A 15,127-nucleotide genomic window follows, 5' to 3' on the forward strand; every position below is an offset into this window, starting at 1 on the left:
CTCTCTCTGTTTTCTTTCCCCTTTCTCTCTCTGTTCTTTCTTTCCCCTTTCTGTCATTTCTTTCCCCTTTCTCTGTTGTCTCCCCTTTCTGTTTCTTTCCCCTTTCTGTTCTTTCTTTCCCCTTTCTCTGTTCTTTCTTTCCCCTCTCTCTGTTCTTTCTTTCCCCTCTCTTTCTGTTCTTTCCCCTCTCTTTCTCTGTTCTTTCTTTCCCCTTTCTTTCTCTATTCTTTCTTTCCCCTTTCTTTCTCTGTTCTTTCTTTCCCCTTTCTTTCTTTGTTCTTTCTTTCCCCTTTCTTTCTTTGTTCTTTATTTCCCCTTTCTTTCTCTGTTCTTTCTTTCCCTTCTTTCTCTGTTCTTTCTTTCCCCTTTCTTTCCCCTCTTTCTTTCTGTTCTTTCTTTCCCCTTTCTTTCTTTCTCTGTTCTTTCTTTCCCCTTTCTTTCTCTGTTCTTTCTTTCCCCTTTCTTTCTTTCTCTGTTCTTTCTTTCCCTTCTTTCTCTCTGTTCTTTCTTTCCCCTCTCTTTCTCTCTCTGTTCTTTCCCCTCTCTTTCTCTCTCTCTGTTCTTTCCCCTCTTTCTCTCTCTGTTCTTTCTTTCACCTCTTTTTCTCTGTTCTTTCTTTCCCCTCTCTTTTTCTCTCTGTTCTTTCTTTCCCCTTTCTTTCTCTGTTCTTTCTTTCCCCTCTTTCTTTCTCTGTTCTTTCCCCTCTTTCTTTCTCTGTTCTTTCTTTCCCCTCTTTCTTTCTCTGTTCTTTCTTTCCCCTCTTTCTTTCTCTGTTCTTTCTTTCCCCTCTTTCTTTCTCTGTTCTTTCTTTCCCCTTTCTTTCTCTCTCTGTTCTTTCTTTCCCCTTTCTTTCTCTCTCTGTTCTTTCTTTCCCTCTCTGTTCTTTCTTTCCCCTCTTTCTCTCTGTTCTTTCTTTCCCCTCTCTTTCTCTCTGTTCTTTCTTTCCCCTCTTTCTCTCTCTGTTCTTTCTTTCCCCTCTCTTTCTCTCTCTGTTCTTTCTTTCCCCTCTCTTTCTCTCTGCTCTTTCTTTCCCCTCTCTTTCTCTCTGTTCTTTCTTTCCCCTCTTTCTCTCTCTGTTCTTTCTTTCCCCTTTCTTTCTCTGTTCTTTCTTTCCCCTCTTTCTTTGTTCTTTCTTTCCCCTCTCTTTCTCTCTGTTCTTTCTTTCCCCTCTTTCTCTCTGTTCTTTCTTTCCCCTCTTTCTCTGTTCTTTCTTTCCCCTCTCTTTCTCTCTCTGTTCTTTCTTTCCCCTGTTTCTCTGTTCTTTCTTTCCACTCTCTTTCTCTCTGTTCTTTCTTTCCCCTCTCTCTCTCTCTGTTCTTTCTTTCCCCTCTTTCTCTCTCTGTTCTTTCTTTCCCCTCTCTTTCTCTCTCTGTTCTTTCTTTCCCCTCTCTTTCTCTCTGTTCTTTCTTTCCCCTCTCTTTCTCTCTCTGTTCTTTCTTTCCCCTCTTTCTCTCTCTGTTCTTTCTTTCCCCTCTTTCTCTCTCTGTTCTTTCTTTCCCCTTTCTTTCTTTCCCCTCTCTTTCTTTGTTCTTTCTTTCCCCTCTCTTTCTCTCTCTGTTCTTTCTTTCCCCTCTTTCTCTCTGTTCTTTCTTTCCCCTCTTTCTCTCTGTTCTTTCTTTCCCCTCTTTCTCTCTCTGTTCTTTCTTTCCCCTCTCTTTCTCTCTCTGTTCTTTCTTTCCCCTCTGTTTCTCTGTTCTTTCTTTCCCCTCTCTTTCTCTCTGTTCTTTCTTTCCCCTCTCTTTCTCTCTGTTCTTTCTTTCCCCTCTTTCTCTCTCTGTTCTTTCTTTCCCCTCTCTTTCTCTCTGTTCTTTCTTTCCCCTCTTTTTCTCTGTTCTTTCATTCCCCTTTCTGTTTTCTTTCCCCTTTCTCTGTTCTTTCTTTCCCCTCTTTCTGTTCTTTCTTTCCCCTCTTTCTGTCTCTGTTCTTTCTTTCCCCTCTTTATTTCTCTCAGTTCTTTCTTACCCCTCTTTCTTTCTCTCTGTTCTTTCTTTCCCCTTTCTTTCTCTGTGTTCTTTCTTTCCCTTCTTTCTTTCTCTGTTCTTTCTTTCCCCTCTTTCTTTCTCTCTGTTCTTTCTTTCCCCTCTTTCTTTCTCTCTGTTCTTTCTTTCCCCTCTTTCTTTCTCTCTGTTCTTTCTTTCCCCTTTCTCGCTCTGTTCTTTCTTTCCCCTCTTTCTCGCTCTGTTCTTTCTTTCCCCTCTTTCTCTCCCCTTTCTCGCTCTGTTTTCTTTCCCCTTTCTCGCTCTGTTCTTTCTTTCCCCTCTTTCTCTGTTCTTTCTTTCCCCTCTTTCTCTCTCTGTTCTTTCTTTCCCCTCTTCCTCTGTTCTTTCTTTCCCCTCTTTCTCTCTGTTCTCTTTCCCCTCTTCCTCTGTTCTTTCTTTCCCCTTTCTCTGTTCTTTCTATCCCCTTTCTGTTCTTTCTATCCCCTTTCTCTGTTCTTTCTATCCCCTTTCTCTGTTCTTTCTATCCCCTCTTTCTCTGTTCTTTATATCCCCTCTTTCTCTGTTCTTTCTATCCCCTTTCTCCCTCTGTTCCTTCTTTCCCCTCTTTTTCTCTCTCTGTTCCTTCTTTCCCCTCTTTTTCTCTCTGTTCCTCCTTTCCCCTCTTTTTCTCTGTTCCTTCTTTCCCCTTTCTCTCTCTGTTCTTTCTTTCCCCTTTCTCTCTCTGTTCTTTCTTTCCCCTTTCTCTCTCTGTTCTTTCTTTCCCCTTTCTCTCTCTGTTCTTTCTTTCCCCTTTCTCTCTCTGTTCTTTCTTTCCCCTTTCTCTGTTCTTTCTTTCCCCTTTCTCTGTTCTTTCTTTCCCCTTTCTCTTTCTCTGTTCTTTCCCCTCTTCCTCTGTTCTTTCTTTCCCCTTTCTTTCTCTGTTCTTTCTTTCCCCTTTCTTTCTCTGTTCTTTCTTTCCCCTTTCTTTCTCTGTTCTTTCTTTCCCCTTTCTTTCTGTTCTTTCTTTCCCCTTTCTTTCTGTTCTTTCTTTCCGTTCTTTCTTTCCCCTTTGTTTCTGTTCTTTCTTCCCCCCTTTCTTTACTTTTCTTTGTCTCTCTCTCTCTGTTCTTTCCCCACTTTATTTCTCTCTCTGTTCTTTCTTTCCCTCTTTCTTTCGCTCTCCCCTCTTTCTTTTCATCAGTACCAGTCAGTGTGATCAGCAGTGCTATGTGGGTGCGGTTGGGGGAGGACATGAGTGTGACTAGTTGTGAAATGGGTGTGGTCGAGGCGTGGCCTAAAATTTGCCATGGCGCGACTCTTCCTCGCACTCGCCCTCCTCCCCATGCCCAGCTCTTCCCCGCACTCACCCTCCTCCCCCTGTGTCTGACTCTTCCCCGTACTCGACCTCATTCCCCTCTGCCCTTCTCCCCCTGTGCCCAGCTCTTCCCCGCCCTCCTCCCCCTGTGCCCGGCTCTTCCCCGCTCTCACCCTCCTCCCCCTGTGCCCGGCTCTTCCCCGCCCTCCCACTCCTCCCCGCCCTCCCCCTGTGCTCGGCTCTTCCCCGCCCTCACCCTCCTCCCCCTGTGCCCGGCTCTTCCCCGCACTTACTCTCCTCCCCCTGTGTCCGGCTCTTTCCCCTTTCTGTCGTTTCTTTCCCCTTTCTCTGTTGTCTCCCCTTTCTCTCTCTGTTGTTTCTTTCCCCTTTCTCTCTGTTCTTTCTTTCCCCTTTCTCTGTTCTTTCCCCTCTGTTCTTTCCCCTTTCTTTCTCTGTTCTTTCTTTCCCCCTTTCTTTCTTTCTTTACTTTTCTTTGTCTCTCTCTCTCTGTTCTTTCCCCACTCTATTTCTCTCTCTGTTCTTTCTTTCCCTCTTTCTTTCGCTCTCCCCTCTTTCTTTCTCTTTTTCTCTGTTCTCTTTCTCTCTGTTCTTTCTTTTCATCAGTACCAGTCAGTGTGATCAGCAGTGCTATGTGGGTGCGGTTGGGGGAGGACATGAGTGTGACTAGTTGTGAAATGAGTGTGGTCGAGGCGTGGCCTAAAATTTGCCATGGCGCGACTCTTCCTCGCACTCGCTCTCCTCCCCGTGCCCAGCTCTTCCCCGCACTCACCCTCTTCCCCCTGTGTCCGACTCTTCCCCGTACTCGCCCTCATCCCCCTCTGCCCTCCTCCCCCTGTGCCCAGCTCTTTCCCGCCCTCCTCCCCCTGTGCCCGGCTCTTTCCCGCACTCACCCACCTCCCCCTGTGCCCGGCTCTTAGCTGCACTCACCCTCCTCCCCCTGTGCCCGGCTCTTTCCCACACTCACCCTCCTCCCTCTGTGCCCGGCTCTTTCCCACACTCACCCTCCTCCCCCTGTTCCCGGTTCTTTCCCGCACTCACCCTCCTCCCCCTGTGCCCGGCTCTTTCCCGCACTCACCCTCCTCCCCCTGTGCCCGGTTCTTTCCCGCACTCACCCTCCTCCCCCTGTGCCCGATTCTTTCCCGCACTCACCCTCCTCCCCCTGTGCCCGATTCTTTCCCGCACTCACCCTCCTCCCCCTGTGCCCGATTCTTTCCCGCACTCACCCTCCTCCCCCCGTGCCCGGCTCTTCCCCACACTCACCCTCCTCCCCCCCGTGCCCGGCTCTTCCCCGCACTCACCCTCCTCCCCCTGTGCCCGGCTCTTCCACGCACTCGCCCTCCTCCCCCTGTGCCTGGCTCTTTCCCACACTCACCCTCCTCCCCCCGTGCCCGGCTCTTCCCCGCACTCACCCTCCTCCCCCTGTGCCCGGCTCTTCCACGCACTCGCCCTCCTCCCCCTGTGCCCGATTCTTTCCCGCACTCACCCTCCTCCCCCCGTGCCCGGCTCTTCCCCGCACTCACCCTCCTCCCCCTGTGCCCGGCTCTTCCACGCACTCGCCCTCCTCCCCCTGTGCTCGGCTCTTCCCCGCACTCACTCACCTCCCCCTGTGCCCGGCTCTTCCCCGCACTCACCCTCCTCCCCCCGTGCCCGGCTCTTCCCCGCACTCACCCTCCTCCCCCTGTGCCCGGTTCTTTCCCGCACTCACCCTCCTCCCCCTGTGCCCGATTCTTTCCCGCACTCACCCTCCTCCCCCTGTGCCCGGCTCTTCCACGCACTCGCCCTCCTCCCCCTGTGCTCGGCTCTTCCCCGCACTCACTCACCTCCCCCTGTGCCCGGCTCTTCCCCGCACTCACCCTCCTCCCCCCGTGCCCGGCTCTTCCCCGCACTCACCCTCCTCCCCCTGTGCCCGGTTCTTTCCCGCACTCACCCTCCTCCCCCTGTGCCCGATTCTTTCCCGCACTCACCCTCCTCCCCCCGTGCCCGATTCTTTCCCGCACTCACCCTCCTCCCCCCGTGCCCGGCTCTTCCCCGCACTCACCCTCCTCCCCCTGTGCCCGGCTCTTTCCCACACTCACCCTCCTCCCCCTGTGCCCGGTTCTTTCCCGCACTCACCCTCCTCCCCCTGTGCCCGGCTCTTTCCCGCACTCACCCTCCTCCCCCTGTGCCCGGTTCTTTCCCGCACTCACCCTCCTCCCCCTGTGCCCGATTCTTTCCCGCACTCACCCTCCTCCCCCTGTGCCCGATTCTTTCCCGCACTCACCCTCCTCCCCCTGTGCCCGATTCTTTCCCGCACTCACCCTCCTCCCCCTGTGCCCGATTCTTTCCCGCACTCACCCTCCTCCCCCTGTGCCCGATTCTTTCCCGCACTCACCCTCCTCCCCCCGTGCCCGGCTCTTCCCCGCACTCACCCTCCTCCCCCTGTGCCCGGCTCTTCCACGCACTCGCCCTCCTCCCCCTGTGCTCGGCTCTTCCCCGCACTCACTCACCTCCCCCTGTGCCCGGCTCTTCCACGCACTCGCCCTCCTCCCCCCGTGCCCGGCTCTTCCCCGCACTCACCCTCCTCCCCCTGTGCCCGGTTCTTTCCCGCACTCACCCTCCTCCCCGTGCCCGATTCTTTCCCGCACTCACCCTCCTCCCCCCGTGCCCGGCTCTTCCCCGCACTCACCCTCCTCCCCCTGTGCCCGGTTCTTTCCCGCACTCACCCTCCTCCCCCTGTGCCCGGCTCTTTCCCGCACTCACCCTCCTCCCCCTGTGCCCGGTTCTTTCCCGCACTCACCCTCCTCCCCCTGTGCCCGATTCTTTCCCGCACTCACCCTCCTCCCCCTGTGCCCGATTCTTTCCCGCACTCACCCTCCTCCCCCCGTGCCCGATTCTTTCCCGCACTCACCCTCCTCCCCCCGTGCCCGATTCTTTCCCGCACTCACCCTCCTCCCCCCGTGCCCGGCTCTTCCCCGCACTCACCCTCCTCCCCCTGTGCCCGGCTCTTCCACGCACTCGCCCTCCTCCCCCTGTGCTCGGCTCTTCCCCGCACTCACTCACCTCCCCCCGTGCCCGGCTCTTCCCCGCACTCACCCTCCTCCCCCCGTGCCCGGCTCTTCCCCGCACTCACCCTCCTCCCCCTGTGCCCGGTTCTTTCCCGCACTCACCCTCCTCCCCCTGTGCCCGATTCTTTCCCGCACTCACCCTCCTCCCCCTGTGCCCGATTCTTTCCCGCACTCACCCTCCTCCCCCCGTGCCCGGCTCTTCCCCGCACTCACCCTCCTCCCCCTGTGCCCGGCTCTTTCCCACACTCACCCTCCTCCCCCTGTGCCCGGTTCTTTCCCGCACTCACCCTCCTCCCCCTGTGCCCGGCTCTTTCCCGCACTCACCCTCCTCCCCCTGTGCCCGATTCTTTCCCGCACTCACCCTCCTCCCCCCGTGCCCGGTTCTTTCCCGCACTCACCCTCCTCCCCCCGTGCCCGGCTCTTCCCCGCACTCACCCTCCTCCCCCTGTGCCCGGTTCTTTCCCGCACTCACCCTCCTCCCCCTGTGCCCGATTCTTTCCCGCACTCACCCTCCTCCCCCTGTGCCCGATTCTTTCCCGCACTCACCCTCCTCCCCCTGTGCCCGATTCTTTCCCGCACTCACCCTCCTCCCCCTGTGCCCGATTCTTTCCCGCACTCACCCTCCTCCCCCTGTGCCCGATTCTTTCCCGCACTCACCCTCCTCCCCCCGTGCCCGGCTCTTCCCCGCACTCACCCTCCTCCCCCTGTGCCCGGCTCTTCCACGCACTCGCCCTCCTCCCCCTGTGCTCGGCTCTTCCCCGCACTCACTCACCTCCCCCTGTGCCCGGCTCTTCCCCGCACTCACCCTCCTCCCCGGCTCTTCCCCGCACTCACCCTCCTCCCCCTGTGCCCGGCTCTTCCACGCACTCGCCCTCCTCCCCCTGTGCTCGGCTCTTCCCCGCACTCACTCACCTCCCCCTGTGCTCGGCTCTTCCCCGCACTCACCCTCCTCCCCCCGTGCCCGGCTCTTCCCCGCACTCACCCTCCTCCCCCTGTACAGCTCCAGCAGGTGCACAGGGCCGCACTCTTCGTGCTGTGGCGCACACTCTGCACACACGGGGGCGCTGTGAGTGGCACAGAAATACTCCAGGCCTCCCTCGTGCTGCCGGCAGGGCCAGGGTGTAGTGATGACGTCCACCAGCAGGTGGCGGCCGCGTCCCGTCGGGTCCTGGTGCAGCCCCAGGTGGTCACCGCACAGGGGCGCCCCGCAGGGCAGGCACAGCCGCAGGGCGCCGGGGCCGGAGCAGGCCGCGCAGCGCTCGTGGGCCCGGCCCTCCTGGCTCTGCAGCGCCTCCAGCAGGCCGGCCAGCTCCGTGTTCTTGTTCAGCTCCGGCCGCTCCCGGAAGCTCTTCTGACAGAGAGGACAGTTACAGCGGCCATTCTCGGCCCAGTGCTGCTCGATGCAGCCGCGGCAGAAGGTGTGACCGCAGGGCAGGGTGCAGGGCGGCGCGTACAGGCCGCAGCAGACGGCGCACTGCAGGTCCTGGGGCTGCAGCCGGAGCAAGAGCGGCCTCTCCGCCATGGCCGGGAGTGAGGGGGGCTGCTGCCGCCTGCTGGGGGAGAGAGGAAGTGACGGTGTGTGCTCTGCCGCCACCTGCTGGGGGAGTGACAGTGTCTGCTGTGTGCTCTGCCGCCACCTGCTGGGGGAGTGACAGTGTCTGCTGTGTGCTCTGCCGCCACCTGCTGGAGGAGAGAGTGAGTGACGGTGTGTGCTCTGCCGCCACCTGCTGGAGGGAGAGAGGAAGTGACAGTGTCTGCTGTGTGCTCTGCCGCCACCTGCTGGGGGAGAGAGGAAGTGACGGTGTCTGCTGTGTGCTCTGCCGCCACCTGCTGGGGGAAGAGAGGAAGTGACAGTGTCTGCTGTGTGCTCTGCCGCCACCTGCTGGAGGAGAGAGTGAGTGACGGTGTGTGCTCTGCCGCCACCTGCTGGAGGGAGAGAGGAAGTGACAGTGTCTGCTGTGTGCTCTGCCGCCACCTGCTGGGGGAGAGAGGAAGTGACGGTGTCTGCTGTGTGCTCTGCCGCCACCTGCTGGAGGAGAGAGTGAGTGACGGTGTGTGCTCTGCCGCCACCTGCTGGGGGAGAGAGGGAGTGACAGTGTCTGCTTTGTGCTCTGCCGCCACCTGCTGGGGGATGAGAGGAAGTGACGGTGTCTGCTGTGTGCTCTGCCGCCACCTGCTGGAGGAGAGAGTGAGTGACGGTGTGTGCTCTGCCGCCACCTGCTGGGGGAGAGAGGGAGTGACAGTGTCTGCTGTGTGCTCTGCCGCCACCTGCTGGGGGAGAGAGGAAGTGACAGTGTCTGCTGTGTGCTCTGCCGCCACCTGCTGGGGGGAGAGAGGAAGTGACAGTGTCTGCTGTGTGCTCTGCCGCCACCTGCTGGGGGAGAGAGGAAGTGACGGTGTCTGCTGTGTGCTCTGCCGCCACCTGCTGGGGGAGAGAGGGAGTGACCGTGTCTGCTGTGTGCTCTGCCGCCACCTGCTGGGGGGAGAGAGGAAGTGACAGTGTCTGCTGTGTGCTCTGCCGCCACCTGCTGGGGGAGAGAGGAAGTGACGGTGTCTGCTGTGTGCTCTGCCGCCACCTGCTGGGGGAAGAGAGGAAGTGACAGTGTCTGCTGTGTGCTCTGCCGCCACCTGCTGGAGGAGAGAGTGAGTGACGGTGTGTGCTCTGCCGCCACCTGCTGGAGGGAGAGAGGAAGTGACAGTGTCTGCTGTGTGCTCTGCCGCCACCTGCTGGGGGAGAGAGGAAGTGACGGTGTCTGCTGTGTGCTCTGCCGCCACCTGCTGGGGGAGAGAGGAAGTGACAGTGTCTGCTGTGTGCTCTGCCGCCACCTGCTGGGGGAGAGAGGAAGTGACAGTGTCTGCTCTGCCGCCACCTGCTGGGGGAAGAGAGGAAGTGACGGTGTCTGCTGTGTGCTCTGCCGCCACCTGCTGGAAGATGAGAGGGAGTGACGGTGTCTGCTGTGTGCTCTGCCGCCACCTGCTGGGGGATGAGAGGAAGTGACAGTGTCTGCTGTGTGCTCTGCCGCCACCTGCTGGGGGAGAGAGGGAGTGACCGTGTCTGCTGTGTGCTCTGCCACCACCTGCTGGGGGGAGAGAGGAAGTGACAGTGTCTGCTGTGTGCTCTGCCGCCACCTGCTGGGGGAGAGAGGAAGTGACGGTGTTTGCTGTGTGCTCTGCCGCCACCTGCTGGGGGAAGAGAGGAAGTGACAGTGTCTGCTGTGTGCTCTGCCGCCACCTGCTGGAGGAGAGAGTGAGTGACGGTGTGTGCTCTGCCGCCACCTGCTGGAGGGAGAGAGGAAGTGACAGTGTCTGCTGTGTGCTCTGCCGCCACCTGCTGGGGGAGAGAGGAAGTGACGGTGTCTGCTGTGTGCTCTGCCGCCACCTGCTGGGGGAGAGAGGAAGTGACAGTGTCTGCTCTGCCGCCACCTGCTGGGGGAAGAGAGGAAGTGACGGTGTCTGCTGTGTGCTCTGCCGCCACCTGCTGGAAGATGAGAGGGAGTGACGGTGTCTGCTGTGTGCTCTGCCGCCACCTGCTGGGGGATGAGAGGAAGTGACAGTGTCTGCTGTGTGCTCTGCCGCCACCTGCTGGGGGATGAGAGGAAGTGACGGTGTCTGCTGTGTGCTCTGCCGCCACCTGCTGGAGGAAGAGAGAAAGTGACAGTGTCTGCTGTGTGCTCTGCCGCCACCTGCTGGGGGATGAGAGGAAGTGACAGTGTCTGCTGTGTGCTCTGCCGCCACCTGCTGGGGGAAGAGAGGAAGTGACAGTGTCTGCTGTGTGCTCTGCCGCCACCTGCTGGGGGAAGAGAGGAAGTGACAGTGTCTGCTGTGTGCTCTACCGCCACCTGCTGGGGGATGAGAGGAAGTGACGGTGTCTGCTGTGTGCTCTGCCGCCACCTGCTGGGGGGAAGAGAGGAAGTGACGGTGTCTGCTGTGTGCTCTGCCGCCACCTGCTGGGGGAAGAGAGGAAGTGACAGTGTCTGCTGTGTGCTCTACCGCCACCTGCTGGGGGATGAGAGGAAGTGACGGTGTCTGCTGTGTGCTCTGCCGCCACCTGCTGGGGGAGAGAGGAAGTGACGGTGTTTGCTGTGTGCTCTGCCGCCACCTGCTGGGGGAAGAGAGGAAGTGACAGTGTCTGCTGTGTGCTCTGCCGCCACCTGCTGGAGGAGAGAGTGAGTGACGGTGTGTGCTCTGCCGCCACCTGCTGGAGGGAGAGAGGAAGTGACAGTGTCTGCTGTGTGCTCTGCCGCCACCTGCTGGGGGAGAGAGGAAGTGATGGTGTCTGCTGTGTGCTCTGCCGCCACCTGCTGGGGGAGAGAGGAAGTGACAGTGTCTGCTCTGCCGCCACCTGCTGGGGGAAGAGAGGAAGTGACGGTGTCTGCTGTGTGCTCTGCCGCCACCTGCTGGAAGATGAGAGGGAGTGACGGTGTCTGCTGTGTGCTCTGCCGCCACCTGCTGGGGGATGAGAGGAAGTGACAGTGTCTGCTGTGTGCTCTGCCGCCACCTGCTGGGGGATGAGAGGAAGTGACGGTGTCTGCTGTGTGCTCTGCCGCCACCTGCTGGAGGAAGAGAGAAAGTGACAGTGTCTGCTGTGTGCTCTGCCGCCACCTGCTGGGGGATGAGAGGAAGTGACAGTGTCTGCTGTGTGCTCTGCCGCCACCTGCTGGGGGAAGAGAGGAAGTGACAGTGTCTGCTGTGTGCTCTGCCGCCACCTGCTGGGGGAAGAGAGGAAGTGACAGTGTCTGCTGTGTGCTCTACCGCCACCTGCTGGGGGATGAGAGGAAGTGACGGTGTCTGCTGTGTGCTCTGCCGCCACCTGCTGGGGGAAGAGAGGAAGTGACGGTGTGTGCTGTGTGCTCTGCCGCCACCTGCTGGGGGAAGAGAGGAAGTGACAGTGTCTGCTGTGTGCTCTGCCGCCACCTGCTGGAGGAACAGAGGAAGTGATGGTGTCTGCTGTGTGCTCTGCCGCCACCTGCTGGGTGATGAGAGGAAGTGACGGTGTCTGCTGTGTGCTCTGCCGCCACCTGCTGGGGGAGAGAGGAAGTGACAGTGTCTGCTGTGTGCTCTGCCGCCACCTGCTGGGGGAAGAGAGGAAGAGACAGTGTCTGCTGTGTGCTCTGCCGCCACCTGCTGGAGGAGAGAGTGAGTGACGGTGTGTGCTCTGCCGCCACCTGCTGGGGGGAGAGAGGAAGTGACAGTGTCTGCTGTGTGCTCTGCCGCCACCTGCTGGGGGGAGAGAGGAAGTGACAGTGTCTGCTGTGTGCTCTGCCGCCACCTGCTGGGGGAGAGAGGAAGTGACGGTGTCTGTTGTGTGCTCTGCCGCCACCTGCTGGGGGAGAGAGGAAGTGACAGTGTCTGCTGTGTGCTCTGCCGCCACCTGCTGGGGGAGAGAGGAAGTGACAGTGTCTGCTCTGCCGCCACCTGCTGGGGGAAGAGAGGAAGTGACGGTGTCTGCTGTGTGCTCTGCCGCCACCTGCTGGAAGATGAGAGGGAGTGACGGTGTCTGCTGTGTGCTCTGCCGCCACCTGCTGGGGGATGAGAGGAAGTGACAGTGTCTGCTGTGTGCTCTGCCGCCACCTGCTGGGGGAAGAGAGGAAGTGACAGTGTCTGCTGTGTGCTCTGCCGCCACCTGCTGGGGGAGAGAGGAAATGACTTTGTTTCTTTTGCTGGGTTCATGGATCCCGGTGCTGGCAGAGCAGCTGCAGCGGTTGGCAGTGGAGGTGACTGACCTCTGTTCTGAGGTTCAGTGGCTGCATGCTCCTATTGTGGAGGACGCTGCAGGTAGGCCGGTCCAACTTGAACCCAAAATTGCCCCCGGACAGGTTTTCTGGGGGGAGGGACAAGTGTTTAAGATGGAAATTGTACTTTAACCCCTTTGTGACATCAGACGCACTATCCCGTCCATGTGCCCTGGGCCCGCATGACCATGGACGGAATAGTACATCTCAGTGATCTGCTGCGGACACGGGTGGTGTGCGGCCGATAGCGGCTGGGTGCCAGCTCATTCTGACAGCTGACACCCGGCAGTAAGTGCCAGGAGCGGTCACAGACCACGAAATACTGCGATCGAACATGATCGCAGCGTTCTGGAGCCGGCAGAGAGGCTGACAGCATGTTACCACCGGGGTCGCCCGCACTCCTGCCGTGTCCGCCCCCATCTCCCGCGCTACGGGCTGTTGGGGTCAGGGCGCACCGTGCTGTCACTGTGCCGCTGGTCTCGCACTCTCCTTGGGTCCTGCGCTGTCTGTGCAAGCGCGCGCTCAGGCCTCGGCCGCACGCTTGCCGGGTGCACTAAGTGCCTGAGTCCTGACCCAGAAGTGATCTCACTGGGCGCCCGGTGTCAGGTATATAAGACGGCTTCGGCCGTTCCTCATCACCTGACTATTATTTCCTGCACTTGCCTGTGTAGGTGCTCTCCCAGGTCCCTGTACGCCTCCAGTGCGTGCTCTTCTCTGTCCCTGTACGCTTCCAGTGCGTGCTCTGCTCTGTCCCTGTACGCTTCCAGTGCGTGCTCTGCTCTGTCCCTGTACGCTTCCAGTGGGTGCTCTACTCTATCCCTGTACGCTTCCAGTGCGTGCTCTGCTCTGTCCCTGTACGCTTCCAGTGCGTGCTCTGCTCTGTCCCTGTACGCTTCCAGTGGGTGCTCTGCTCTATCCCTGTACGCTTCCAGTGCGTGCTCTGCTCTATCCCTGTACGCTTCCAGTGCGTGCTCTGCTCTGTCCCTGTACGCTTCCAGTGCGTGCTCTGCTCTGTCCCTGTATGCTTCCAGTGGGTGCTCTGCTCTATCCCTGTACGCTTCCAGTGCGTGCTCTGCTCTATCCCTGTACGCTTCCAGTGCGTGCTCTGCTCTATCCCTGTACGCTTCCAGTGCGTGCTCTGCTCTATCCCTGTACGCTTCCAGTGCGTGCTCTGCTCTATCCCTGTACGCTTCCAGTGTGTGCGCTGCTCTGTCCCTGTACGCTTCCAGTGTGTGCTCTGCTCTGTCCCTGTACGCTTCCAGTGCGTGCTCTGCTCTGTCCCTGTACGCTTCCACTGCGTGCTCTGCTCTGTCCCTGTACGCTTCCAGTGCGTGCTCTGCTCTGTCCCTGTACGCTTCCAGTGTGTGCGCTGCTCTGTCCCTGTACGCTTCCAGTGCGTGCTCTGCTCTATCCCTGTACGCTTCCAGTGCGTGCTCTGCTCTGTTCCTGTACGCTTCCAGTGCGTGCTCTGCTCTGTCCCTGTACGCTTCCAGTGCGTGCTCTGCTCTATCCCTGTACGCTTCCAGTGCGTGCTCTGCTCTATCCCTGTACGCTTCCAGTGTGTGCGCTGCTCTGTCCCTGTACGCTTCCAGTGGGTGCTCTGCTCTATCCCTGTACGCTTCCAGTGCGTGCTCTGCTCTATCCCTGTACGCTTCCAGTGTGTGCGCTGCTCTGTCCCTGTACGCTTCCAGTGCGTGCTCTGCTCTGTCCCTGTACGCTTCCAGTGCGTGCTCTGCTCTGTCCCTGTACGCTTCCAGTGGGTGCTCTGCTCTATCCCTGTACGCTTCCAGTGGGTGCTCTGCTCTGTCCCTGTACGCTTCCAGTGCGTGCTCTGCTCTGTCCCTGTACGCTTCCAGTGGGTGCTCTGCTCTATCCCTGTACGCTTCCAGTGTGTGCGCTGCTCTGTCCCTGTACGCTTCCAGTGCGTGCTCTGCTCTGTCCCTGTACGCTTCCAGTGCGTGCTCTGCTCTGTCCCTGTACGCTTCCAGTGGGTGCTCTGCTCTGTCCCTGTACGCTTCCAGTGCGTGCTCTGCTCTATCCCTGTACGCTTCCAGTGCGTGCGCTGCTCTGTCCCTGTACGCTTCCAGTGCGTGCTCTGCTCTATCCCTGTACTCTTCCAGTGCGTGCTCTGCTCTGTTCCTGTACGCTTCCAGTGCGTGCTCTGCTCTATCCCTGTACGCTTCCAGTGCGTGCTCTGCTCTATCCCTGTACGCTTCCAGTGCGTGCGCTGCTCTGTCCCTGTACGCTTCCAGTGCGTGCTCTGCTCTATCCCTGTACGCTTCCAGTGCGTGCTCTGCTCTGTCCCTGTACGCTTCCAGTGCGTGCTCTGCTCTGTCCCTGTACGCTTCCAGTGCGTGCTCTGCTCTGTCCCTGTACGCTTCCAGTGCGTGCTCTGCTCTGTCCCTGTACGCTTCCAGTGCGTGCTCTGCTCTGTCCCTGTACGCTTCCAGTGGGTGCTCTTCTCTATCACTGTACGCTTCCAGTGTGTGCTCTGCTCTGTCCCTGTACGCTTCCAGTGCGTGCTCTGCTCTGTCCCTGTACGCTTCCAGTGCGTGCTCTGCTCTGTCCCTGTACGCTTCCAGTGCGTGCTCTGCTCTATCCCTGTACGCTTCCAGTGCGTGCTCTGCTCTATCCCTGTACGCTTCCAGTGCATGCTCTGCTCTATCCCTGTACGCCTCCAGTGCATGCTCTGCTCTATCCCTGTACGCTTCCAGTGCGTGCTCTGCTCTGTCCCTGTATGCTTCCAGTGGGTGCTCTGCTCTATCCCTGTACGCTTCCAGTGCGTGCTCTGCTCAATCCCTGTACGCTTCCAGTGTGTGCGCTGCTCTGTCCCTGTACGCTTCCAGTGCGTGCTCTGCTCTGTCCCTGTACGCTTCCAGTGCGTGCTCTGCTCTGTCCCTGTATGCTTCCAGTGGGTGCTCTGCTCTGTCCCTGTACGCTTCCAGTGCGTGCTCTGCTCTATCCCTGTACGCTTCCAGTGCGTGCGCTGCTCTGTCCCTGTACGCTTCCAGTGCGTGCTCTGCTCTATCCCTGTACGCTTCCAGTGCGTGCTCTGCTCTGTTCCTGTACGCTTCCAGTGCGTGCTCTGCTCTATCC

The 15,127-nt window shown here is 58.9% G+C and overlaps 1 protein-coding gene across 2 annotated transcripts in view; it reads right to left on the bottom strand.

Annotated features, from left to right (window-relative positions):
* The window catches only part of RNF135 (ring finger protein 135), a 49,111-nt gene extending 41,199 nt beyond the window's left edge, over nucleotides 1-7,912 (bottom strand). The window contains exon 1 of one of the 2 annotated variants that reach the window (XM_073563821.1): nucleotides 7,282-7,912. In XM_073563821.1, the coding sequence (XP_073419922.1) occupies nucleotides 7,282-7,821 (540 nt within the window). In that variant the 5' untranslated portion in view covers nucleotides 7,822-7,912. The remainder of the gene's footprint in view (nucleotides 1-7,281) is intronic. The other variant, XM_073563820.1, reaches the window with a different exon arrangement.
* Nucleotides 7,913-15,127: the final 7,215 nt, after the last annotated feature.

This window comes from Dendrobates tinctorius, unplaced genomic scaffold (assembly GCF_039654945.1).
Source record: "Dendrobates tinctorius isolate UK_male_01 unplaced genomic scaffold, ASM3965494v1 ptg000399l, whole genome shotgun sequence".
NCBI lineage: Eukaryota > Metazoa > Chordata > Amphibia > Anura > Dendrobatidae > Dendrobates > Dendrobates tinctorius.